General features: G+C 45.2%; 1 protein-coding gene across 2 annotated transcripts in view; it reads left to right on the forward strand.

Moving 5' to 3' along the window:
• The window catches only part of SGK3 (serum/glucocorticoid regulated kinase family member 3), a 76,983-nt gene that overhangs the window by 28,204 nt on the left and 32,104 nt on the right, over nt 1–16,675 (forward strand). For both annotated transcript variants that reach the window (XM_083187204.1, XM_083187205.1), the window contains exons 2-3: nt 12,455–12,658; nt 16,404–16,487. In XM_083187204.1, coding sequence (XP_083043330.1) covers nt 12,581–12,658; nt 16,404–16,487 — 162 coding nt within the window. In that variant the 5' untranslated portion in view covers nt 12,455–12,580. The remainder of the gene's footprint in view (nt 1–12,454; nt 12,659–16,403; nt 16,488–16,675) is intronic.

Consider the following 16,675-nt stretch of genomic DNA (forward strand, 5'->3'; position numbering starts at 1 on the left):
CAGTCAAATCGGGTCATTTTGGTGTCCCCTCAGGTCCGATTTGCGGTCCCGTGTGCATTGGACCTGATTTGGTGTGAGACCTGCTGGCCGTCTGACCACAATCACCACAAATTGTGATGGATCGCATGTGGCTCGGGAGGTCCCGGGCGGCTTGCAGGGTATCGTGTGGCCGTACACTACTGCGCTACATCACAGCACTGCATGGCCACCTTTAGTCTTCAGCAAAATCACTGGTCTCCAGTAAATAGCTAGACTGAATTATCATAAATATTGTTAGGTCATCGTTCCTTCAAAATGGCGGTGTCTGCTTTGTTTCAGTAGCAGGTGCGTATTAAAAATGTAACATTATTATTATTTATTATTATTATTTGCTTCTATAGCGCAACCAATGTAAGCAGTACTGCACAGAGGTCATTCATCTCATTGGCTGTCTCACTGGAGCTCACAGCATTCTAGCCCTTGGAAGAATGACAGAGACATGCAGGCTTAACCCTTTGCGTGCCAATGTAAATAACTACAAATACAGCCAAGTCAATTAATTGAAGTTTAGTTAAATATTGAACCCAAAAAAAGAACACGTCGCTGTGAGCGGCACTGGCAAATTTACAGTACCGGATATTTTGAGGATCTCTCTCCGCAACGGTGGCACTCAAAGGGTTAAACATAGCCAGCCACAGAACCTGTGTATATCATAGCTTTGCCAGAGTAAAGAAAATATGTTGGCAAGCCTGCCCATAGTGCCCACTTCATTAGGAAGAAGGCAGGTTGTGGGAGAATATTATGCCAACCCTAACTATAGGGTAGGATGATGCAGTGAATCAGGGGCAGTATGACTTAAGCGGTGTACACACGGGGGGGGCGATTTCAGCACATATCGCTGGCAATATGGTCGCTGAGCGACCATATTGTCAGTGATTTGTGGGAGAGATATTGCTGTGGGAGAGATATTGCCAGTACACTGAGCAATATATTGCTGAGCGATTTTAAGCCAAAATCACTCAGCGACCAAATTGCACTGTGTGTACACAGCTTTATTGCTATAAAAAGTATCCTTGCTTGCGACCGCCAGTCATCCGTATGCATCCCCGACCTACACCACCAGTCGGCCGCAGTGCATCTCTCATCTGGGCTTCTCCTAGTTGGCATGACAGATGATCAAATGGGACTAGAAATAAAATGATATGAAACAAAATATCATTAAAATGCTAATCTACTGTATCAAATCTGAATCGTGAAAACGAGAACTTGTCACATATCGGTTTCTTTAAATCTTCCTATTAGGATTCCAAGTCTGTAGGATAATTGGGTATTTCTCAAAAGAGACGGAGAGGCTGAAAATGAAAAGACGCATTCAGCGCATTATCTTTTGACCTTTATTATCCTTAACATTTTCAAAGCTGACTCTATTTAGGAAGGGTTAATTATCTGCATGACTAATGCATGCAGACTATAATCCCATGTGACGTCCAAGTAGATGGCTCTTAAGGGGCCTACACACGGGGCGACACTGCTCAGCGATGTGAGCAATGTGGATCGCTCAGCACACAGGGCTGCACAGCGATGTGTCAGCGCTATGTGAGGAATTACCAGTAGACTGAACAGCTTTCCATAGCGTCCTGGGCAGGGGGAAGATTCAGCCCAGCGATTTTAGCGATTATCGCTGTGCATACATGCTGGGAAAAACCGCCCAGTGTGTAAGCACCTATACATTTATTTAACACTTCATTTTCTCCCTGGTGTTTTGCTCTTGACTTTCTGTTTTTTACCTTAGTGCGGAACTGTGCTTCTTATCCTTTTTGCAGTCTGGCTAAAGCTGGGTACACATATATACAATCGTCGGGCCGTTCTTCCAATCTGGGGGCAAACGGCCGTTCGATTGTATAGGTGTGTACGCTGTCCCAATTGCTGATGTGCGACCGATAAACGGCCAAAAACGCTCTTGGCCGTCCACGGTCGGTCGGTCGAAGGTTCTTTGCTGCTTAATATTTCATCCGACAGGACGGCTCCATATCGGAACAAAAGTGAAGTGTGTACGCACCTTCGATCGATATGCTTGACAGTTTGACAAAGCACGGTGGTATGCTGCATTATGAGAGACCCTGTAACCCTTTGCCTGCTGTTTTAACTAATGTGTGTATAATGCCTCACTGCCCAACACTTTAGACGCATCACTTTAAGACATTAATCAATGTTGAAGTTTTAATAGTGTGAAGCTGGTGCCCTGAAAAGAGCTTCCAGCCCACTCTATTAAAACTTCAACATTGATTAATGTCTTAAAGGGATGCGTCTAAAGTGTTGAGCCACTGCTCAACATATATACATTATATACACATTAGTTAAAACAGCAGGCAAAGGGTTACAGGGTCTCTCATATACTTCTTCTTGCGATTGTTTGGACGGGAGTACATCGGACGTCGCAAGTAAAATTGTACATATGTGTACGCGCAGAACGGTCTTATGTTTTGGACGGCCGAACGTGTATTCGGTCGATCGAACGGTCGCAAGAAAAAGGAAATTGTACATATGTGTACCCAGCTTAAATCAATTGAATCCCACACGCGGCCTCTAGGTCAACAGTCCGTAGGTTGACCACTATTAGTCAACAGGTAAATAGGTCAACATAGACAAAAGGTCAACACAAAAATAATGTCGACATGTCCAAAGGTCGTCAGGGTTCTAAGGTCGACAGACAGAATGTTGACAGGGTTCAAAGGTCGATGGGGTCAGAAGGTCGACATTGAAAATGTTTACATGGTCAATAGGTCAACATGAGTTTTTCATGAGCTCAATACCCTAGTATATCCTCCCTCCACGCAGTACCGCCTGTCGGCTCAAAATGTCGTTAAAAAACACATGTCGACCTTTTTCATGTCGGCATATTGACCATGTTGACATATTGGCTGTCAATCTTTAGACCACGTCGACCTTTTGGCTGTTGACCTTTGAACCCTGTCGACCTTTGGACCCTGTCGACCTTTTGACTGTCAACCAATAGTAGTCGACCTTATGACTGTGGACCTAGAATCTATCTATCTATCATCAGTCCGGATACCACTTACAAGGGCTATTCTTCCTCATGGGGGTCCACAACATGTACGAGCGTGGTGAGCCCACAAGGGGCTTTGTATCGCTCACCCAACTGTCGGAGTCCCACCTGTCGGCACCCGCGCTCAGAGTAGGCAAATAGGGAAGAGTGTAAGCTTGCAGCAGGGCCCTCCTACCTCCATGTCTGTCTGTTGTTACCCAGTTTGGTATCGCTGTCTACAATTGTAAAGCGCAACGGGATGCCTGTACTCTCATAGCTTCACATTAAAAGATCAGTTCTCCAGACAGTGGAGACCATTATAACCTGCCCTTTGTCCCAGCCAATAACCTTATTACAACTAGAGATGTGCGGCGGGCACTTTTTCGGGTTTTGGTTTTGGATCTGGATCTCCCTTCGTGTTTTGGATCTGGATTGGTTTTGGCAAAACCACCCTTGCGGGTTTTGGTTTTGGATCTGGATTTATTTGGAAAAATGCTAAAAATTGCTAAAATAATAGTTTTCAGGCCTGTTTTTGACCCTAAAGTGTTATTAAGCTCAATAACATTAGTTTCCACTCATTTCTAGTCAATTTTGATCACCTCACAGCTCACAAAATCGTTTTCATTTACTGTAGTAGGGCCAAAAGGTTATCCTGAGGTAGCTGGATGTCTAGGCTAGGCGACAGCAGTGGGCATCACATACAGGTGGACCTTACACTTCCAACCTGGCACATGTTAGAAGCAGAGCAGCACTGCAGGGGCAGATAGGGTGGCAGTTGAAATTGTCCTTGTAGCTGCGCTCCTCTGTTAGAAGAACCTCCACACAAGTACCAAGAGCCCAATGTGGATTGATTTTGCAGTTTGGCATGTGCAGCCAAGGAACAGTGGGCGTTTGGTGCAGCATTGACTGTGTCTGCAAGTTATTAGATATTAAACTGATACAAACAGATACTAAGACCACTATCTGGCGTGAGGTCAAGTGGTTTCTGGATGCTGGGAACAGTTGCCTGCTTATCAAGCTTGAACAGACTGGATAGGCGTGCATTCCACCACTTCACCACTTGACGTGTGTTCCTCCCGAAGCCACGCGCTTGGTCTAGTACGCTGACCATCAGCAGCTGTTGGGCCTTCTTCTTCCCAACCAACCATCCATCAATCCATCCATCATATCCCAATGATATGACCAATTCATGTGTGTTCCTCCCAAAGCCAGGCACTCGGTCTAGGAATGGATAAGACCATGGATGTGCCTGAGGACATTTTTTCATCCATTATGGATGAGGTGGAGAGCGAATCACCCATCTCCCCACCATTCATCCATCAGATGCCCAAAAAGTCTTTCTTGCTCCGAAGAGCCCAAAAAGACGAGGAAGGAAATGATTGGCGGTGGCCCCCCCACCCAATAAATATATATATATAATAATAAGAGGAATGGCGAAGACCACGGATGTCTCTGAGGACATATTGTCATTCATAATGGATGATGATGGAGAGCGAATCACCCATCTCCCCACCATTCATCCATCAGATGCTCAAAAAGTCTTTCTTGCTCCGAAGAGCCAAAAAAGACGCAAAAAGACGAGGAAGGAAATGATTGGCTGTGGCCCCCCCACCCAATAAATATATATATAATAATTAGAGGAATGGCGAAGACCACGGATGTCTCTGAGGACATATTGTCATCCATAATGGATGATGATGGAGAGTGAATCACCCATCTCCCCACCATTCATCCATCAGATGGCCAAATATTTACTCTTGCTCCGAAGAGCCAAAAGACACCAAAAGACGAGGTAGAAAAAGATTGGCTGGGGCCCTCCCACCCAGCCCGACATCCGGGACATCCCATCCAATAAATATATATGATAATTAGAGGAATGGCGAAGACCATGGATGTCTCTGCTCCAAAGAGCCAAAAGGCACCAAAAGACGAGGTAGGGCCCTACCACCCAGCCTGACATTTACATGTCCGATTGTACAAAACAGAAAGAAAAATGACCAAGCCATAGTACAGAAATGCAACAGAAAAATCTACCAAATGATCAGTCTCCCAGGAAAAGGATCTACAATGGAACCTCTGCAGAGAGTACAACTTACTCCACGCCCAAAAAGCAAAAGGTGATGAAGTCTTCAGAAAAGTCTTCCGAAAAGAAAAGTGAGGAAACCAGGGTGAAACGTCGATTAGGTGCAAAATCACCAACTGCTTTCCAACGTATCGACCAAAGTCCTGTAAAAAAGAGTCCTGCAAAAAATTCTGTACAAGAGTCCTACGAAAGACTCACCACAAAAGGAAAGCAAAGCGCTTGTCAATTCAAGTCAAAAAAATAAAAGGCGAGAATATGTAAAAGATATATTTAGTATCTGTTTGTATCACTTTAAAATCTAATAAGACCCCTATCTGGCCTGATTTTCTGATTAATTATTAATTGATAATATAATAAACTGATTGGTGTACTGGGGAACATTTCCAGTCGCCTTTTCATTTATCACCTAATTGGTGGAGGGGAGGGTGGTTGTTGCTTATTAATAAAGTTGTTGCTTATTAATACTCAGACTATTGGGAGGGAGCTCCCATTACAGTAAAATCACTTAAGTTATTGAGAACTGTTTGTAAGGTATGAATCGCTTGTCATCGCTTACTGTAGTGCAAGATGTGTTTTTTTTTGTATTGGTCACAATGATCCTACTATTAGATAGTGATGTTTAGTGCTGCAAAAGTTTGTTATTTATGTATTACATCCTCTAAAGATTAATCCGCCTCTGCTTGCAGTAAATAAGTGAGCCCCTGGACAGTGGTCACTGCAGCCCCTGCGTGGGAGCACTGCAGCACCTAGTTAGTTAAATGACTCGAGTCTACAACACAGGGCAGTGAGGGCACAGGGCAGGTCACGGAGCACAGCACAGGGCAGTGAGGGCACAGGGCAGGTCACGGAGCACAGCACAGGGCAGTGAGGGCACATGGCAGGTCACGGAGCACAGCACAGCAGGGAGCACATGGCACGGAGCACAGCACAGCACAGGGCACACGGAGCTTCCCAACCACCCTCTTCCCTCTCCAAGAGTGAAGATGGCGGGGCGCGCGTGCGTCTTTTATAAGATCCCGCGAGAATCCGACAGTGCGATTATGACGTGTGGGCTCGTTATCGGATCCCCGTTATTCTGATCTGTCGGATCTCGGGTATCAGGACCCGCTCATCTCGAGTTAGTATCTGTTTGTATCAGTTTAAAATCTAATAAGACCCCTATCTGACCTGATTTTCTGATTAGTGATTAATTAATTATCAATTGCTATAATAAACTGATCGGTGAACTCTGGGAACATTTCCAGTCGCCTCTTCATTTATCACCTAATTGGTGGAGGGGAGGGGGGTAGTTGGTGGCAGATGAACAAATTCCTCCACCTCTCTAGGACCCCAGGTTTGGAGATCTAGTCCACCCTAGACTGTGGTGTTTGTGAGGTCAATGAGTCTGCGACATCTGTCACCCAATTTACCGCTAAGGTTAATTTGTTTGGTATGGCTGGCTAGAGCCAAAAAAAGATGAAAAAAGAAGAAAAACATTTGCTGGGGCCCTCCGACCCAGCCATCCATCCGGGACATCCCATCCAAAAAGAAGTACGATAATAATAGTTAGGGTGAGTTCATGGATGTCCCCGATGACATCATTGAATCTATAATAGATGAGGTGGCGAGATAAATCGCCCATCTCCCCACCATTCATCCATCAAAGATTTTAAAATTAATGACGCTCCAAAGAGCCCACAAAACGACGCAGAAAGAGGTGCAAGATGACATTGTCCTTGGGCCCTCCCACCCACCCTTATGTTGAATACAGGACATGCACAGTTTAACAAACCAATCATTTCAGCGACAGGGACTGCAGCGGGAGGGACTGTCAACTGTGGCTGAAATGATTGGTTTGTTTGGGCCCCCACGAAAAATAAAAAGCAATGGGCATTGCACAAACTGGCTTTACAAGAGGTCATCCTCAGCGTCAGATTCCTCAGCCTCATCCTCTTCTTGACACACAATTAATTCGTCGTCGCTGGAATCAACCAATACAGGAGGACTGTGTGCAGTAGGAGGACGTAAGTGTTGGCGAAGGAGGTCCAGTTCGTGGAATTTGAAATTCATTTTTATGAAGAGCATCTTCTCCACGTTTTGTGGAAGTAACCTCCTACGCCGATCGCTAACAAGGTTCCCAGCTGCGCTGAAGACTCTCTCAGAATAGACACTGGAGGGTGGACAACTTAAATAAAGCAAAGCCAGTTTGTGCAAAGGATGCCACATTGCCTTTTTTTCCTGCCAGTAATGGAATGGACAGTCTGACATACCTATATTGATGCTATCAGCAAAGTAGTCATCCACCATTCTTTCAATGGTGATAGCATCATAGTCTGTGGCAGTCGACGTGTCCATGATGCTAGGAAGCTCCTTCAGTCCGGACCAGATGTCAAATAGATTTCCGGACTGAATAGCAGTCGGTCTTTTAGGAAAATTGAGCTTTTTCCTCGCAACCCCTGTGGTAGAAATTGAAGGAGAAGTTGTGCGCCTGCCACGTTCCGCTTCAGCTGACAATTTTTGGACCAAGAGGTCTTTGCACCTCTGCAGATTTGTTCCCATTGGTAACAAAGACACGATGTAAGACTTAAACCTAGGATCCAGCATTGTCCCCAAAATGTAAAGATCTGATTGTAAGACATCCGCGACCCTTGGATCGTTGCAAAGGGAACTAATGGCGTGATCCACTAGCCCAACATATCTAGCAGAATCAGTGTACTTCAACTCCTCCTTCAATTTCTCCAACTGCTTCTGCAAAAGACCTATCAAGGGAATGACCTGGCTCAAGCTGGCAGTGTCAGAACTAACTTCGCGTGTAGCAGCCTCAAAGGGCTGCAGGATCTTGCACACCACGGAAATTATTCTCCACTGAGCTTGGCTCAGGTGCATTCCCGTTCCTCTCCCTATGTCATAGGTCGAGGTGTAGCTTTGGATGGCCTTTTGCTGCTCCTCCATCCGCTGAAGCATATAGAGGGTGGAATTCCACCTCGTGACCACCTCTTGCTTCAGCTGATGGCAGGGCAAATTTAGCTTTTCTTGCAAGTCTTGCAATCTCCTGCACGCACTTGCAGAATGGCGAAAATGTCCACAAATTTTCCGAACAACGGACAACATCTCTTGAACACCCCTGTCCTTTTTCAAGAAATGGTGCACCACCAAATTTACTGTGTGAGAAAAACATGGGACATGTTGGAATTCGCCCACATGTAATGCACTCACAATATTGGTGGCATTGTCGGATACCACAAATCCCGAGAAGAGTCCAAGTGGGGTAAGCCATTGCGCAATGACTTCCCGTAGTTTTTCTAGGAGGTTTTCCGCTGTGTGCCTTTTACTGAAACCGGTGATACACAGTGTAGCCTGCCTCTGAATAGCAATGGGAGATGATGTTGCTGTTGCTGCTGCTGCTGTTGGTGCTGCTGCTGAAGGCAATACATCCACCCAGTGAGCAGTCACAGACATGTAGTCTTTTGTTTGCCCTGTTCCGCTTGTCCACATATCCGTGGTTAAGTGGACAGTGGGTACAGAGGCATTTTTAAGGACAGTAACAACGCTTTTTTTAATGTCCGTGTACAGCCTGGGTATTGCCTTCCTGGAGAAGTGGAACCTAGATGGAATTTGGTAACGGGGACACAGGATCTCTAGCAACTGGGTAAAACCCACAGAATTAATTGCGGATACTGGACGCACGTCTATTACCAACATAGTTGTTATGGCGTCATTAATACGCTGTGCAACGGGGTGACTGCTGGCATGCTTCATCCCCCTTTCAAAGGATTGACTTACAGTCAGTTGCTTGGCTAAGTGATCAGGACTAGCATTCCTGGTCCCTTTCCTTGAAGCAGCAGCAGCAGCAGAAGCAACAGGTGTACCTGATAAGGATGCTTCTGAGGAATCCAGGATAGGAGAGGATTCAGTCAGGATCATGACATTGGGTGCAGGACTACTTCCCAATCCCATAATCTCTGAGGATGGGGATGATGCAGTTGTTTGAGGAGATTGCAGGACCTTGGATTTAACAGAGAAAGGGGAGCAGGACGGTGACGCTGGGCGGGCTGCTACATGTTTGTTCACAGTTTCTTTTGACAAAAACTTCTGATGGATGCGCTGCAAATGCCGTAACAGTGAGGAGGTCCCAAGGTGCTGCACGTCCTTACCTCTACTTACAATAGCTTTGCAAACGCTACACACGGCTTGACAGTTGTTGTCCGGATTTGGGTAGAAATAATTCCATACATACGAGGTGGATTTTTTGGTCTTTTGCCCTGGCATGACAATGGGCTTTTCCACACCCCGGACAACAACTGTCTCCGTCGGTGCCTTAAAACAAACAACATCATCCCCAACATCGTCATCATCCGCATCCCTCTGTGTGCCAGCTTCACCAACAGAATCCACATCCAATTCCTCAGAAGCATCCTCAATAACCAGGTCAAAATCTTGACTGGGGATGCTCTTGCACACACTTGCAGAGGGCATGCAAATGGTGGAATGAACCTCCTCTTCACAAACAGTATTTGAAAGGTCCGGCTCACATATGGCATCCACGGACACACTTAGACTCTCCTCTGGGATTTGTGACATTTGTGAACTCGCCTTTGTCTTAAAAACTTTCATTCTTTTTTTTGTAGTAGCAGAAGGGCTACCATCATTCTTCTGAGACGCTGTACCATCAGTCAGAAACAAAGGCCAAGGCCGTAGCCTTTCCTTCCCACTGCGTGTGGTGAACGGCATATTGCCAATTTTATTTTTCTCCGCACGTGACTTAATTTTTTTTTATGGACCATTGTAAAATTTGATTTCTGCTTTGCTTTTACATGGCCTCTAGGCCTTTGACCATCGGCCTTGCCATCATGAATCTGACTGGTGGTAGCAGCTTCAGAAGTTCTATCAGGTTGCTGATCTCCCACTATTTCCTCCTCCATCATCCTCCCCCCCCAAAAAAATTTTTTAATACTTTTATTTATTTTTCTGATTTTTTACACTGGACACTGCCCCTGGTCACTGGACACTGCAGCACGACACAGCCCGTTACACTGGATATATGTCGTCACACTGGATATATGTCGTCACACTGGACACAGGATATATGTCGTCACACTGGACACAGGATATATGTCGTCACACTGGACACAGGATATATGTCGTCACACTGGACACTGGATATATGTCGTCACACTGGACACAGGATATATGTCGTCACACTGGACACAGGATATATGTCGTCACACTGGACACAGGATATATGTCGTCACACTGGACACAGGATATATGTCGTCACACTGGACACAGGATATATGTCGTCACACTGGACACAGGATATATGTCGTCACACTGGACACAGGATATATGTCGTCACACTGGACACAGGATATATGTCGTCACACTGGACACAGGATATATGTCGTCACACTGGACACTGGATATATGTCGTCACACTGGACACAGGATATATGTCGTCACACTGGACACAGGATATATGTCGTCACACTGGACACAGGATATATGTCGTCACACTGGACACAGGATATATGTCGTCACACTGGACACAGGATATATGTCGTCACACTGGACACAGGATATATGTCGTCACACTGGACACTGGATATATGTCGTCACACTGGACACTGGATATATGTCGTCACGCTGGACACAGGATATATGTCGTCACGCTGGACACAGGATATATGTCGTCACGCTGGACACAGGATATATGTCGTCACACTGGACACTGGATATATGTCGTCACACTGGACACTGGATATATGTCGTCACACTGGACAATGGATATATGTCACGCTGGACACAGGATATATGTCGTCACACTGGACACAGGATATATGTCGTCACACTGGACACAGGATATATGTCGTCACACTGGACAATGGATATATGTCGTCACAGTGGACACAGGATATATGTCGTCACACTGGACACAGGATATGTCGTCAGTCGTCACACAGGACAGGACACAGGATATATGTCGTGAGTGACTTGTGACACTGGACAATGGATAAGATATAGGCCGTCACACTGGACACAGCCCCTTGTATTAATGCTGCCCCTGTACACAGTGTACTACTCAGCAGCACTGCAGCCCCTGTGTGTGAGCACTGCAGCACTGAGTTAGTTAAATCACAAAAAAAAACACAGGGTTCAGGGCTAAATAAAATAAATCACAACACAGGGCTTAGGGCTAAATAAATCACATCAGGGCACGGGCCACAGGACAGCCCCTGGACAGTGGACACTGCAGCCCCTGCGTGTGAGCACTGCAGCACCTAGTTAGTTAAATCACACTACAGGGCTCAGGCCACAAGTCTACAACACAGGGCAGTGAGGGCAGGTCACGGAGCACAGCACAGCACGGAGCACATGGCACGGAGCACAGCACAGGGCAGTGAGGGCAGGTCACGGAGCACAGCACGGAGCACATGGCACGGAGCACAGCACAGGGCAGTGAGGGCACAGGTCAGGTCACGGAGCAGATGGCACAGAGCACAGCACGGAGCACACAGAGCTTCCCAACCACCCTCTTCCCTCTCCAAGATTGGAGTGAAGATGGCGGGCGCGCGTGCGTCTTTTATAAGATCCCGCTCCCGCGAGAATCCGACAGCGCGATGATGACGTTCGGCCTCGTTATTGGTCCGGAATTCAGGCGGGAACACCCGAGCCGGCTCGGATCTGGCCCGGATCCCCGATATTCGGATCTGTCGGATCTCGGGGATCCGGACCCGCTCATCTCTAATTACAACCTGTGCTTTGTAAATGCAGGGTGAAGTGGGTGTTTATAAGGGTGCTCAGATTGGGAGGACAGGCTAGTCTGACGTCTCCAAGTCTTTTCCTCATGCACATGATGCAGTATCTTTAATTCACTTCTCCCTTACATCTCTTCCTCTTCTCAGTTTCTTTGTTTTGATTTATATGTTGAGGACTTCTCTGTTGTTCTTCTGACTTCCATATATTTAGACTAAACCAGTGGTTCACCATCCCAAGACACCCCTGCAAGTGTCCCAAGGCACCCCTGCAAGTGTCCCAAGGCACCCCTGCAAGTGTCCCAAGGCACCCCAGGGTGCCACGGCACACAGTTTGGGAACCACTGGACTAAACTCTATGGTGAAAATGATGTATGTATAACTGGCTGCCTGTAACCATGTTAGAAGTATGTGAGCACTTGACAAAGGCATTTCTTGTTGTATGTCTGTATTTCATATTTTTGAAGGATGTGGAGCTGAGTTTTAATATCTTGTTACTAATGAAAATTATTTGGACGGGTCACAGAAAACTACTTTAGATCTGTTACAGTGTTTTAATTCTGGGAGATCTCAGAACAGATTAATAACCACAGATCATGTTTCTGTCTTCTGCAGGTGACAAGATGAAACGATAAAGCAGCTGGGTAAATACTGGAATTCTGGAACTCCTCCGATCAATTTGGATTTTAATATTCCAATGCAAGTTTGCTGCCAAAGCTCTGTATAAGGGCATTCTAAACAATGGACCAGAATGTAAGCTGTCCCAGTGTACATATCCCCAGCTACGATGAGCACCGAGAGAAGAAGAAGAGATTTACTGTAAGTTTATACACGGGTTTGAGAATTCACCAAACTCCAATGATAAAGACTGCAGAGATAACTTGAGATAACACGCATCCAGGGTCAGGATGAAAACACATCTAAAAAATACAGAGAACAAAGGGGCGCTCCATGGTGCACGTAAACGAGATTTAATAGAGTATACACTCATAAAACACAGATAAAAGCAGATGCTCGTACCAATGAGTACAACACTGTGGGCTGGTTACCACAAGATATAGATATAAATACCCGGGGCACACCGCTCCGATGCACTATCCACGAGCTCCAGGACAGAGGGAACCACATGCGCTGGATTGCGCTGCCAGGACTCCTGAACCACAGGCCGGGGAAGCACACGCCGGGTAACACAAGGTGCGGGTATCACTGGCCACGCCCTAACACATTTTGTCAGAGACTTTGTCAGAGGGCGTGGCTCTGAATACCCGAAGCAACTATAACAAGGATTTCCTCCAATGAGGATCTCATATCGGCAGATGACATTTTGAGGAAATCCTTGTTATAGTTGCTCCTATATATATGTGTGTGTGTGTGTGTGTGTGTGTGTGTGTGTGTGTGTGTGTGTGTGTGTGTGTGTGTGTGTGTGTGTGTGTGTGTGTGTATATATATATATATATATATATATATATATATATATATATATATATATATATATATATATATATATATATATATATATATATATATATATATATATATATATATATATATATATATATTAGGAATAAATGGAGTCACTCACCAGTCTTCAGATAAATCAAAGAGGGTTTAATCAGGCAGCATGGCAATAGCGGTGGGCATCGACGTTTTGGTCCGCCTCTGGGACCTTTTTCAAGAAAAAAGGTCCCAGAGGCGGACCGAAACGTCGATGCCCACCGCTATTGCCATGCTGCCTGATTAAACCCTCTTTGATTTACCTGAAGACTGGTGAGTGACTCCATTTATTCCTATTTATTCCTATTATGCAAAGTAGTGACCTTCTAGCAAGCTCTCTACATTGGAATCTCACCCCAGCAAGCTGTTTTTGTTTATGTGAGTGCCAGTAATATATATATATATATATATATATATATATATATATATATATATATATATATATATATATATATATATATATATATATATATATATATATATATATATATAATATATTGTAGATGGCAAAAAGGCGTCACTCGGAGACTGGATACAACTTCAAAAATTTATTGTGTGGTGACCGACACCAGTGTTTCGAGACAACAGCTCGTCCTCAGGGTTGTCTCGAAACACTGGTGTCGGTCACCACACAATAAATTTTTGAAGTTGTATCCAGTCTCCGAGTGACGCCTTTTTGCCATCTACAATATACTTGGTCTTTGACCTGGGAGGGCACCGGAGCAAGTATCGTTTATATCTAACTGTGGAGTGCCGGATTTCTTGTTTGGCTATATATATATATATATTCGCAGGGATGAGCGTCACTCCAGGGCTTGTGCAAAATATGTCCTGATGACGGGCTGAGGCCCGAAACGCCGTAGACACTAAATAAAATATTTTGCACAAGCTCTGTAGACCTCTTTTATTGCATATTAATGTTAGACAAGCGTATTTGTCGCCGAGGTGTTTGCATTGTGAGGGGTGGGTAGAGGTGGATAGTATGCTGGAGCAGGGAAACAGCCTGTGTTTCCTGGGTCTGCCCAAAGAAACGGTGGATGCGCCCTGAAAAACCGATGGGTGTCCCACTGCTTAGTGAGCATGTCTGAATCGGACCCTTAGTATCTCCAGCGAGGGAAGGAGTAGTATACGTAGATGCATGGAATGGGGTGAAAGAGGAGGATAAGGAGGAAGGGGACAGGATAGAGCACAGGTTCTCAAACCTGGTCCTCAGGACCCCACACAATGCACGTTTTGCAGGTCTCCTCACAGAATCACAAGTGAAATAATTAACTCCACCTGTGGATCTTTTAAAATGTGTCAATGACTAATGACTGCACCTGTGCACCTGCCGGTTGACCTGGGAAATGTGAACTATGTGGGGTTCGGAGGACCGAGTTTGAGAACCCCTGGGATAGAGCAAAAAAAAACGATCTTCTCTTTCCTATACACCCTACCATATTCTGAAACTATACCTGTTCCTCAAGCTCATTACCAAAGGATTTAATGTGTAAGGAAGGAACCACAACACTTGGACCTTACATAGCCTTTATTTCTGAAGCTCTGTGACCTGTAATCCAGTAAGACTTTATTGCAAGGGCAATGAAGTATCCACACACTATTTAAGAACCATCATTGATGTAATGTCAAGTGTGAACTCCGGACATCTCTTTTTCTTCAACTGAAACCCTGTGAAGTCTTGTGGTGTGCCAGACAGCAGACAGAAGGGCACTTCCATCTACTCTACACCCCCTCAATGCAAGTTCCTCTTCCATCTACCCAGCCTTAACTTCACTCACAGCAACAATAGGAGAAAGGGGAATCGCCATTCTGCTGCTGCTGCTGCTACTGCTACTACTGTCAAAAGTTTTGACTTTTCCAACCCCAGAAATTGGTATCTATTTTGGGTGAAGTTAATCAATTGCACTTTTTTAAATGTCACAAAAAAATCCATCATGGAAAAACACATCTTATATTGCTGGCAAAAAATAATGATTGCAATATTAAAATACCACAGTAAATATGAATGAAACTGGCTTTTAACAGGGGGAAATGTAATAAGATGGGAGTTCTATTTCAGATGGGATGTTGCTTCAGGGCAACCAATCAGATTTTATGTATTTTTTTTTTTTTTAAAAGTGGTTCTCAAACACAGCCCTCAGGACCCCACACAGTTAACGTTTCTTTAAGGCCACCCAACAGGTGCACGCATTACTGACTGACGCATTGTAAAAGATCCAGAGGTGGAGCTAATCATCTCATTCTGTGATTCTGTGAGGAGACCTGCAAAACATGCACCCTGAGGACCGACTTTGAGAACCTGTGTTCTAGAAGGTGCTAAACAAATAAGTAGAATATGACTACTCAGCTCTGTCCTCACATAGTAATTGCCTTTGTCATTAATAATTGTAAATGTTAAAGGCCATATAACCAAAAGTTAGCCCTAGTAACTTACTATACAGTTGTGTGCTGTACAGCCATTTATCATACTTCTTTATAAAACTATGAAATTCCATTAATTTTCTGTACCAATACTTCTAAAGCTTACACTTCACTAAATATAGCACCACAGGGCAGCACTGTGTCACAGTGATTAGCATTGCTGCCTCACAGAACTGGGTTCCAAGCCAGGGAATTCCACCACCCCCCACCCCCCCCCCCCCCCCCCCCCGGAAAGGTGGGCAAGTCTCCCGCATGCCCCCCAGAGCTCCTCCCCCCCCCCTCCCCCCCCTACTTGCAGACCCGCGAATCATGGTGTCTGCTTGGGTTGGGGGCGGGGCTTTGAGTCATCAGGCTTGTCCCCGCCCCTCGACCAGGAGATCCGGCTGTCCTCTCCGGGCTTCTCCCGGAGAGGCAAAATTTCAAAGTCGGCAAGTATGAGTTTAATCATGGTGCTCTGGTTTCTTTCCGCACTCCCAAAGCATAGTAACAACTAACAACACAAAAATACAAGTGACCACAAGAGGAAATAAATAAATAAAGTTGCTAGGTCTTTGTTTGCCATGAGATCATCAGTCAGAAAATCACCATCTTGTCAGTAACTGAACATCTTTATTTTTTACAGAACTGAAGAGATGTTTTGTTTTGACAGGTTTACAAAGTTCTAGTCACTGTAGGACGTAACGAATGGTTTGTCTTTAGACGGTATGCAGAATTTGACAAATTATATAACACGGTAAGTTCAGTAAGTGTGTTGCCTGCTTTCTACTTAGATGCTTTGTCTTACATACTGCTTACGTGCTTCATTATATATCGCCCAGGGCCATAGCAGGGCGTAAATGTGCCTTTAGCAGGCTCCGCCCCTGAATGTGTGAAATCATGATGTCATGTTAATGAACGGGGAATGCCGGAGGCTTTCCAGCA

Source organism: Crinia signifera, chromosome 5, assembly GCF_055691185.1.
Source record: "Crinia signifera chromosome 5, ASM5569118v1, whole genome shotgun sequence".
In the NCBI taxonomy this organism is placed as follows: Eukaryota; Metazoa; Chordata; class Amphibia; order Anura; family Myobatrachidae; genus Crinia; species Crinia signifera.